At 43.1% G+C, this 11785-nt stretch overlaps 1 protein-coding gene across 3 annotated transcripts; it reads right to left on the minus strand.

Annotated features, from left to right (window-relative positions):
* Positions 1-766: 766 nt before the first annotated feature.
* On the minus strand, positions 767-11543 carry cyth4a (cytohesin 4a). Of its 3 annotated transcripts, XM_069165423.1 has the most exons (14): positions 11338-11543; positions 10220-10408; positions 9599-9660; positions 9274-9338; positions 7681-7747; positions 6142-6260; positions 5010-5090; positions 4683-4795; positions 4316-4464; positions 3408-3519; positions 3219-3295; positions 3052-3123; positions 2646-2794; positions 767-1676 (listed from the first exon to the last, which is right to left on the minus strand). In XM_069165423.1, exons 2-14 carry the CDS (start codon positions 10257-10259, stop codon positions 1592-1594), a joined length of 1191 nt encoding a protein of 396 aa, XP_069021524.1. In that variant the 5' UTR covers positions 10260-10408; positions 11338-11543; the 3' UTR covers positions 767-1591. The 3 variants fall into 3 exon arrangements, with proteins under 3 accessions (XP_069021524.1, XP_069021525.1, XP_069021523.1); XM_069165424.1 differs by lacking the exon at positions 11338-11543 and having other exon boundaries at positions 9599-9657; positions 10220-10831; XM_069165422.1 differs by lacking the exon at positions 11338-11543 and having other exon boundaries at positions 10220-10831.
* Positions 11544-11785: the final 242 nt, after the last annotated feature.

Here is an 11785-nt window from a genome sequence, read left to right on the forward strand (position 1 = left end):
CAAAAATATCACGATGGTTGCCTTCAAACATAAAAGTGTTCTTCTCTCCTGAAGACGTTTATTTTCCACGATGAGGTTCGAGGCATCGTGAGCGTGAATGTGAGATCGTTTGCTCAAAGTAAACCACAACTCTGTCTCACACTCACACACACACACACACGCACACACACACACACACACACACACGCACACACACACACACACACACACACACACGCACACACCCGCAACCACACGCACACACACACACCCACACACACACATACACACACACACATACACACACCCGCACACACACACACACCCGCACACACACATACACACACACACACCCGCACGCGCGCACACACACACACACACACACACACACACCCGCAGCCACACGCACACACACACACACACCCGCGCACACTCGCACACACACACCCGCAGCCACATGCACACACACACACACACACACACACGCGCGCGCACACACACACACACACACACACCCGCAGCCACACGCACACACCCACACACACACACCCACACCCACACACACACCCACAGCCACACACACACACACACACACACACACACACACACACACAGGAAAAGCGTCTGCACATCAGAAACCGTTTTAATCTGATAATTATCACGGCGATAACAACTCATGACTTCTTCCTTCACTCCTTCGTGACAGAAACGAGATAAAAGCAGTCTGCGTCTCCACAGAAGTTAATTTAAGAGCTCGGTTATGAGTGATAATGTAGCGCCATCTGCTGGACAAAGCAAAATGAACCTTCAGTCAGAAATTTAAAGTTTATTGTACGAAAATAATAAAGTCATTAAAGCGTACATACATTATTTTTTCTAAAACACTGATGTTACAATATTTAAACAAATAAAGTTACATCAAAGATACTGTACATTTAAAAAAGAATAAGTTAAAATTGGATTTTGAAAAGATGTTAAAACTTTATTTACATCTATTTTTTTTTTTTTTTTTTAGTAATAAGGCAGAATTCTGGATAAAATAAAATACATTTACAAATAAACTCTGCAGGGTTATATTCAAATAATCTGTACATTTAAACAGCTCCGTTAGTCAGTGCAATAAATGAATGTGAAACAAACAGCTTTAAATATTCGAATGGGGAAATGATAACTATCTGTAACGCCAGGTAAAAACTTCCGGATGACCACGCGAGTCTCTTTGGGGTTGTCGGTTTATTTTTTTTGTGGTCATTTTATATCATTGTGGTCCATTTAAGTCTCTTTTTTTGTTTCTTTCTGTGCCGTCGTTGTCGTTTTGTGACTCTCTGTGGCTCCTGAAAACCTAATAATGCAAAATGAAACAACCCGCGACCTATTTCTTCTTCCTGCGGCTGGAGCAGATGTTAGTCAGTCGAAGTCGTCGGCCCCTGAAGTCGGAGCGGTAGTGCGCCCAGTTTGCAGAAATAAAGTGACAACTTCACACTGCGAAACCAAAAAAGAGTGTCACTTCCCAATTTGTGCATTTCTGTGAATTCTACATCATAAAAAAAACAAATAAAGGTGTATTTTTCATAAAAGCTGATTCATATGTGAAGACGCGCCCAGGGTCCTCTCAGTTCTTCGAGGACGTGTTGCTGATGACCTTCCTCTTCCGTAGAGACACCAAGTCATAAAAAGGGTCCTTGGTGATGCTCGCCCTGAGGAACAAAATTCAAATTTAGTTTAAAAATGGAGACCTTCAGGAGTCGTCATACCGTTTCAGTTTGTCGGTTCCTCTGCGGTCGCTTCACCCGACACCTGTTTTCATTATAGATTCATCTGTCTGTTACTTTTTCTTTTAATCATTTATGTCCGGAAACTGTTAGAAACTATTGGGACAATTTCGGTCAAATTCTTTTCAGAAGCCCCACAATTTTCTAATTTCAGTTCATCCGATGTTGTGATTGGTCTAAATACCTGACAAACGGATGATGATGCCCGTCGGTCAGACGGACCGCCGGAAAACTAGCAAGGAGGCGTGACTTCAGCTGCTGGGACCATAGTAGCTCGTGGTAAACACTGAATGACTTTGTATTTGATGAGAAGTTGAACAGGAGTCGATGGAGTGAGAGCCGTTGTTGAGCCGACCTCTAGTGGCACTCGGTGGTATTGCAGCTTAAAGCACTTTTTGCTTCGGCCTCATTTTTCAGACGTTGAAGCTGAAAACTTTTATCTCCAGTTTATCGTCTGACAGCGGAAACGGAGCGCACTTTGTGGGGTTGCTCACGTTGCTCACGTTGCTCACGTTGCTCACGTTGCCGGTTTGTGAACGCTTTCTCCCTTAAAAACAAGCTCCGTCCAAACATAGCTAAGTCCACTTAACGGCACCTTTTAAAAACTCACACAACTTAAAGCTTCGTAAATATGTGCAAATAGTGTAAAAAAATAAATAAATAAATAAAAATTGTTGACATATTGGACTGTTTCCTGGCGCTGGGTGGTTGCCAGGCAACCGGTTGAGACTCGAGGAGAAAACCCGAGAAACGGTCGAGGACAGATTTGAGTGGACGAAAAGGGTCAGACGAGTTTATCGGCTCTTTCTCGTCGTGCGTTTCCCTGCTTTTGACAAACAAACAAACATGTCTGCGCCTCCTTCCCCCGTGCGCCTCCTCCCCAGCAGGTCTCACCTGATGGCGTCGATCCAGTCGTCCCGTTCGGCGGCTCCGGCCGCGCTGAGCCTGTACGACTGGTGTTTTCCTTGAACCACGCGGCCTTTGTTCTCCGTCTTGCAGGCTTTGATCTTCTGTCCTTTGCAGTTATACAACTCCAAACAGAACTGTTAAAACACACACACACACACACACACACACACACACACACACACACACACACACACACACACACACGTACGTGGCGTCACCACTGTGCACATATGCGTTTTGTTTATTCTGAGCGTCCTCCTGATGGCCGGGTGACTCACTGTTTGCAGCGCTTTGTGTTTTGAATTCATTCAGCAGCTGCTGTGTGATTCACGGACGGTTTCAGAGGCAGCAGATATAAAGTGTGTGATTTGAAACCGAGCGACACTCTTACCGGTTTGCCGGAGTCCTGCAGCTGTCTGACGCTCAGGTTCTCCAGAGGAATGATCCCGATCGGGTCTTTGTCCTGGAGGGAGAGGCGGGACGTTAAAATCGTGACGCTCGTCGTCGTCTTCTCTGTGTTTTTTGTCGTTTTTAACGCGGCGGCAGAGAGAAACTCACCGTGGTGTATTCGAAGTAGTAGAGGCAGCTGTCCGTCAAAATGAACCACCTCCTCTTCCAGGTTTTGACCCGACCACCTTCGAACCAAGATAATAACACAAAATAATAACAATAATTTGTTTTTGTTTTTTTAAACGGAGGCAGACTCCGGTAAACTCGGTGTTTCCCGAGCGAACATCATCGTCTCACCCATTTTCAGCAGCCAGCCCTCTCGGTCCGGGTTGAAGAACGTCAGCGTGAGGTCGTTCCCGTCGTCCTCGGGGATCTTGAACGGCTCGCTGCGGATGCTCGCGTACAGTTTCTGGAAACATTTTACTCGAGTTATCAGATCGTAGCTGGAAAATGCAGAAGATCAGAGAAACACTTTTTTTTTTTTAATCCCCCAAACTGGAGATAAACAGGGAATTATTCATAATCTCCTGATTTTAGATTTGTCTGACACGGATAACGTTGATTCATTTTCTGTCGATCAAATCCCTGCATCAATTTACTGCGAGTTAGCGAATGTTAAACACGCCAGCACGCCGAACTGAAGCGATCAACGTTGGAACATTATGTTAGCACGCTGACGTTAGCATTTAGCTGCTAGCGTGGCTGCAGACTCCTGAACATTTTTTTTTTTTTTTTTTTTTTTTACAAACTCGAAGATTATTTAATGCACGAAAGAGAAAATAAATAAATTGGAAAAGATAAATAAGAAATAATTATTCTTGATAAAATAAACTAAGTGGAATAAATAATTATTAAGAAAAGAAGTGGAAGGAAAAGTGATTCAAAATAAAAGGATTGAAAATTGAAGCATAATTGAAAAAAATAATAACTAAAATAGGTAAAAAAAAAAATATTTAAGGTGCAGCAGAGATGCTTCAGAAAATGAAACAGTCCATGAAACACATAATGATAAGGATTTGATGTTTTTCTTTTAAACAGCAGCTGACCAACATGTCTCGTAAAATAAAAACAGAAAGGCTTCCATTTTTCAGTTTTTGTAATCAGGACCGACAGCAGTTCACGTGGGAATCATTTAAACGGGGACTTTATGATGCCGCCATTTTGCCTCTGGTTGGCCCGAGTAATGAATAAATCCAGCCGCTGACCGTGAGCAGCTCGGCCGGCAGGTCCTCGCCGTTGTTGATGCCTCGGTTCATGGCCACGAAGCGCTGCAGGCTGGGCTTGTCTTTCACGTTGGGGTTGTGGAGACTCGTGTTGAGCATGATGATGGCGAAAGACAGGATGTAGCAGGTGTCTGTCAAACCCCACAAAAAAAACTTTTAGTCGTCTGCAGCTGCGCTGTTGTTTATCTCATCGGAACAAAAAAAAATGACATCACGTCGGTGAAGGGAGACGTGAAACGTCTCTCAGGCTTCAATCCTGTTTTTTTTTTTTTTTTTTTTTATATCAATCCTTCCAATTAAAGCAGCAGAACCGGATCTCTATAATTAGACGGTGCGCCGGGCTCGGTACCTGTGGATTGGAAGACGCCGGGGTTACATTCACAGTAGCGGCTCGCGAACGCCTCCATCATCCTGTCAATCTTCTGAGCTTCTCCCGGGAGACGGAAGCTCCACAGAAACTGCCTGTCAGGTGACGAGAGGTGTGAAAAACAAACACACTATGAGTCGTGGACACACACACACACACACACATACACAGACAGACAGACACACACACACACACACACACACAGACAGACAGACACACACACACTGAAGCTGGTATGAGAAGGATGAGTCATCAGAAAATAAACAAAAAGGCTAAAAAAAAAAAAAGAAGGTGAAATTGAACACCAACCTGAGCGCCTGCACCAGATTCAGGTCGGAGAACTCGTGCAGACACACGAACGCTTTCAGGACCTGCAGATGCATTTTGTCCCTGTGTGACAGTCAGAGATAATAAAATCATATTTATAAATTTATAATCTAAGGTTTCAAATCACAGAAGTGTTGTTGAGACGACCTGAAAACAGACTTTCAGAGGTCGTGGAAGTTCATTTTTCGTTGGCTGTTGAGCTAATATCTTGCAATTTCATTCATTTGGAGTTTTTCTTCATAACTTGGATAACAGCCAGCGTCTGAGGAAAATCTTGATTTTTTTTTTTTCCTTCTCTGTCTTTGCATTTTACTGCATTATGTTACTTGTGCTTTTAGCTTGCTGAAACTGTTGCCTGGCAACAGTTTTTTACGACTTTATCACTCGAACGCCGAGCATGCGGCGGCATGACTTCCCGCGTTGTAAACGATTGGTCACTATTTCCATTTGAAGGCAGCGATTGATTGATTGATTGATTGATTGACTGACTGACTGACTGACTGACTGACCAGGTGTGCACAGGTGTAAAAAAAATGGGCGGAGCTTCACGTATGGGAGAATTTCAGCTCCACTACGTTTTGTTCGAGAGCGAAGAGCTGTCACTATTTAGAGTAAACTTTCAGAAATGGGAATTAAAATCCGGCCTCACTGGCCCAGTTTTTTACCTTCAATATGCAGCTGTCCTAAAAAAAAAAAAAAAAAAATATATATATATGTATATATATATATATATATATATATATCTTGTCTGTTGTTTTGACACAGTGGACCACATGTGTGTGTGTTTACTCTCCCAGTTAGTCCTACACCTGCAAAACGTTCCCCGACGCAACAGATGTTTTATAAAAAGACGTTGGCGTTTCGTGTGGACGGACCAGGAAACCAAAAACACACCTGGTTTCTTGGTAGGAAGAGATGATGGTTCGGGTTTAGTGAACATAAAAATCAACATAAACTTTTGCTTCATCACAGACTTGAATGCGGCTCTCCGGAGGTGAAAGTCCCGGGTTTGTTCCATCCAACCTCCTCCGACCGGTACCCGGGACCTTGTACTTGTAGTTTTTGTACTTGACGTCTTCCTGTGAATGAGAACTTCCTGACGTCGGCTCTCTACCTTTCTCCCAAGAAGTTTCCGATGGCGGTCTTATTCAGTCCCTCCTCTTTGTAGAGAAACTCCGCCACCGAGTCCGCTCGCCATTCAAGAAGCTCGTGTTCAACCAGGTATTGGACACCCTGCAGCAAGGAGGGAGGGGAGGGGGGGGGGGGGGTAGTTAGACTTTATGTGATCAGTATTTGGAAACTAGGAGTGTTTTGTCTGCTAGTTTAGACTTCGCATGATAAAGTTTTTTTCTTGGTGGGTGTCACAACGCAGACGACAAAATCTCTCTTTCGTGTTAAAAGCTTTGACATCATATCGGTTACCGCTGACTCTGAGTCACATCACACATCAGGAGAGTTTCTTCTCCTTTTGCGTCACTGTTATTATCGTTAATCAGCAACACACGAGATGAGTGGAGATGAAGTCAATATCGCCGGTTCCTATCGCCTCATCTCGAGCCCCGGCTTCAAAATACGACCCTTTACTTCAGAGCGCGCCCTCCTGCTAAGAAGTCCTTCAAACCAATTCCACTTAAAGACCCTCTTAATCCCCCCACACACCCCCACACCCCCCACACCCCCCTCTGACTCTGAGACAGAGAGGAAGCTTCGAAAAAAAAAGAAAAAAAAAAAGATGGAGGCGGCGCCTCTGCCCCACTTCACGGAACAGGATGTGGTTTTTCTCACTGCAGCTCATTCTCCGTGCCCGTGCACAGTTTGCACTTCGTCTCACTCACACACACACACACACACACACACACACACACACACACACACACACACACACACACACACGCATCTCTAAAATCCACATCCGCTGTGTGCGGCGTTGAGTCTGCTGTCGTCTCGCTGTTGACCTTCAGATCCTGAAGTGAGTCTGTAGAAACACTGCGTTTCCATGTAAACTGATGAATTTAATTACTCGTGGCATGTCAGAACCAAATATACACACCAAGTACACACTGAGAGACGTCTCCATGGTAATACTGAATATTCTTTACAAGTCCTGCAGCGTTTTTTTTTCTATTGTGATGTCACAATGATACAGTGAGGGTTTTAATTGGGTTAAGGCGCAAAAACTTGATCGACTATTGGTTTAAACGGGGAAATAAATCCTCCATGTTAAAGTTCAATGTTTTGTCCACCCTGGCCTCCTCCCGACGCCAACTTTTTGGCTCCACAACAGCACCGGCTCACTTCATCCTTTTGCCCCGTCGTAATTAACAATAAAAACAGAAGATTATATGCATCATATATAATAGTAGTCAGTTAAAATATGTACTTTTCGAAAGTTGTCAAATGGTTGCGGTTAAAAGAAACAAAGTCAAATGTTTTGTCGACCCATCCATCCATCCCGACCTCCTCCTTAACAGACTTCCTCTGTCATAATTACCGTAGCCACCGGAGGGAGCTGTCACTTCGAGGTAAACGTTCGGAAATGATGCCGTCTCACGTGACCTCAGACTACGTGATAAGTTGCTTGTACAAACTGACTAAAGGGTTGATTAAATTCTCTTTTTCTGTTTATATACACAAAAATTCAACCTAAACTTACAGTTTTAGGGGCCATGTTGAATTTCTTTTTCCCACGTAGGAATCTCCGGCTCCGCATATCATTTTTGCTGCAACAAAAGGACAAATACAAATTAAATAAAAAAATTTAAAAATTCACAGCTGCAAATACCAAATTTTGACGTCACCAAGAGATCTTTTTCGACCACTTGTTTTTGATTTTTTTTTTTCTATTAATCAGTTCAGTCAAATGACAAATATATGAATGATAGTTTGAAATTGGATACCATGGACTCATTTTTGTAAACCGTAAGTGCCAAATGATAGAAACTGTGTATTCTGTTATAAACACGACTTAGCATGTGAAACTGGTCGTTGGTAGATATGTTTAAACTTTTTGGAAAATTTGTGTGCACTGTGATCTGGAACTGAGTTATACAGATTGAAATTGCTGAGTAATGAAATTCAGTAAAGTTTCTGAAGCTATAATTGCACCTGAAGATGAATTATTTTATTTTACAGTGTACCTCGGTAGTTGGATTTGATGACTCTGTGATTAATCACGTGTCAAAATGTTTACATTTTTTTCAGTTAACCATCTTTGAATGACTAAAGAAAACCCCTCGGACCATTTGTTCCGTGATGAAGGGAGTGTTCGGTGAAGGGTTGGGGTTTAGTGACTTTGAGGGCAGCAGTGCTGAGAAACTGTGGTCAACATGCCAGGAACACAGTTCTAGCCGAATGCGGCGTCCCACCACTCGACACGTTATCGCCCTCTGAACGCAGCGACAAAAGCAACAGGAAGTCCAAATGTGAAAGTCAGAAAATGTCATGAACACAAATTATGATTTCTAAGACTGTCGCGGTGCTCATAGTCATAGTCCCACAGCATCCCTAAAGTAGGACGGGAGGTGATGTTGATTGATTCATATGTCACCATTGCCTCTTATTGACTTTATATACCTTCTTTCTTCGTAGTAAATATAATTATTTTGCTGTAAAAACTTTCTGTGAATATTATGCAGCGTTCCCGTGATGTTTTTTGGGGGGTTACCAGAACACCTTAAAAGTAGGAAAACATTCTCTAAAAACATTTTGTGATCACATCTATAAAGTATTTTTCAGATCGTCATTCCCTCCATCTTCAAATGTTTTCAGTAGGTTCGTTTTTTTTATTTTGTTTTATTGTCTCCAGAATATTATTACTTTAGAATATAACCATGTGCTTTGAAAGCATTGTACAAATGTTTTGGGGTAACGTGCTTAAGATGTTTTTAGAAAATGTTCTTTTCAGAAGAACATCCTGGAAACAACAACAACAAAAACCTTCCTGCTGAAAACAATCCTTGAACTTTGCGCTTTTTCTAGCTGGAAAGGATCTGAAAGTACTTGAATTAATCTAACTCGATGTTTGACACAGTTCACCATATGTCAAGTATTTTTATGTCTAAAAAAAAGGGGTTAGAGACACGAGGCCAGGTTTAATGAAGGTCAAAACTATTTTGACTTCTAACTAAGTGTCAATAAATCTGATTGCATGAATCGTCTTTGTGGTTTGGGAGTCCGAACTGCGTCAAAGTGTTACTGAAAGAAGAGGAGGAGGCTGACTCATTGAAAGAAACATGCTCATGCTCACTTCTGCTCCTTGGGCTCGGCCGGGTGGATCTGTGGTGTGATGTGGTTGATCTCCAGCCTCAGTTTCTGAAAAAGAAACACAGCGGCGGTGACCGCGACGTCAGAGAGGCACCGAGGCACCACGGACTCAGCGACTCGTCAATTCAAAAAAAAAAATTCAAATTAAAACATAACCTTCGTATTTCAATTAAAAATGAAGTTGGGGAATGAAACACCTTTTGTGTGTGCTGCTGTGAGGAAAAAAAAACAACCTGCGCTGAGGCTGCCGGGAGAATGGCGAGGCGTTTTAATGAAAGACCTTGGAGGGGAAATATTCACTGAAGTACCTGAATGTCATCCAGCAGCTCGAACTTGTGGATGTCGACCGCGTCGGCCTGCCTCCTCCCTGCTGGGGGGGTAGGGGAGGGGTGAGGGTGTGGGTGGAGGTGGGGGTAGAGGGGCAGAGAGCATCAGCAAAGAGCATCAGCAGAGGGACATGTACAGTTCAGGATGGTGGCATTGCACTTGAACAAAGTAAGTAGACACTGTGGACTGCCTACGCTCACTCTCACAGACCAGAACAAGTTGTGGGGTTTTTTTTAGTTTTTTTTTTTTTAGAGAGAAGTGGTGACCGAGTGGAAACAGCAAGGAGCTGAAAATAGCTGCTTCTCTTTTATTGGGGTTGATTCCGAGTACCATTGAAGATTCACTTCACCTTCGTTCTTGGATGGTTGCTGTGCAGGAAATTGATTTCCAGTTCAAAAAAAGTTCAGTGTTGTTGCTTTGTAAACACATTAATGTGTATCACAGGGTCTTAAACAATAGTAAAGAGCTTCAAAATGTGTTCCATAGAAAAGGAAAACACACAAAAAGACACAATTAGCAGCACAAATAGCAACAAATAGTTTCTTTTTGTTTTAGCGGCAACAATAAAGCGACGATTAAAAGTGAAGGATGAACAAACGCACCTTTCCCCCAGAGGAAGCTGTCTTTTCTGCGTATGGCCATGTTGTTGTTGATGATGCTGCGGCGCGACTGACGGCTGAACAGGAAACTCACCGAGTGAAAAAGAGGGCTGGTGCTGCCATGCTGACACGCACAGCTGCACAAGTTCACTCAGCAGCGCCGCTTACGACACGTCTGGTGACGCGCAACGTCTGGGAAGTAACACACATCTCATTCATTCACAACCCAGCTGTTACACATCTCTGGTTAGTTGTACACAACTACTCAAAAAGCTGACACAACAACTTAAAAATGTTCCACTTGAAGGTGTCACATGTTTTTATCTGAAGGAAGGAAACACCTCAACAGGAAAAAAAAGGAGTCTTTCACTTTCAAACACGAGGCCCCACCTGGCAGGGCTTCATCAGAGATTCTTCATAAAACATACCGAGTACTTCCAACGGACAGAGCAGGCCGAGTAGAGAAGCCGGCGATGGTTTTAATCAAACCGATTCGGATTTGAATGTCGCACCGTCTCGCTGCTGACCGTGCGCGTCCTTTTCACGGCCACAGTTTTCGGGGGTCAGAGGTCGAACCGGTTTCACGACAGCAGATCTGAATCCATCCGACCACCTTTTTGGATGTCGTCGAAAATTTAGTGATAATAATAATAATCTTAATGGAAAGTTAGTTATACAACCTAATAGAGACACAAAACAACTACAAAGAGATATAAAATAACAACAGATACACAAAATAACAACAGAGATACAAAATAACAACAGATACACAAAATAACAACAGATACAAAATAACAACAGATACAAAATAACAGAGATACAAAATAACAACATATACACAAAATAACAACAAAGAGATACAAAATAACAACAGATACAAAATAACAGAGATACAAAATAACAACAGATACACAAAATAACAACAAAGATACAAAATAACGAGGTGGGGATCCTTCGCTGTGTCTGAGCACCAGATTCTCTTCCAGTCTCACTCTGTTCAGACATCAGCATGAACCAGACGTCGCTTTTCTGATAGAGACGTTTAAGACCCTTAAATGGATCGACATGCAGCTCCAGTCTCTGCGTTTGAGCCTCACATCAGTCAAACCGAACATAATTACCTCCTAAGTGGGCTCCGGCAGCTGTGGCGTTGATGGTCCCACACAGCAGCAGCAGCAGCAGCAAGTCATGAGCAATCAGCATTCATTCTGGACCTGCTGCATAAATCGCAGGGGCACGCAGTGAGACGGAGGAGAGTCAAAATTGTCCATGATATGTTCAATTATTGAGGTGCCATCCATCCCAATTTGTTCCATTTAGAAACCGCTGCGCTCTCACAAACAAGTGCACTGAGTGTTTAGATTTGTCATTCGGCTTCAGTCCCACATGACACGTGAAACTTTGGTTCGCAGCTCTCCTCTCGCATCTACTTTTGAGTTCCTGATGTTTCACTCAGTTGCCATAGCAACCTAATATCCGTAATGCAAATGCTGCCTCATCAGATTAGAGAACTTTAGGTGAGCAGTCTATTTACAGCAGGCGAATGTGGGCAGCGTGCAGAGCAGAGTT

This window comes from Embiotoca jacksoni, unplaced genomic scaffold, assembly GCF_022577435.1.
Source record: "Embiotoca jacksoni isolate LCO1_2020_lvr unplaced genomic scaffold, fEmbJac1.0.p SCAF_34, whole genome shotgun sequence".
Taxonomy (NCBI): Eukaryota; Metazoa; Chordata; class Actinopteri; family Embiotocidae; genus Embiotoca; species Embiotoca jacksoni.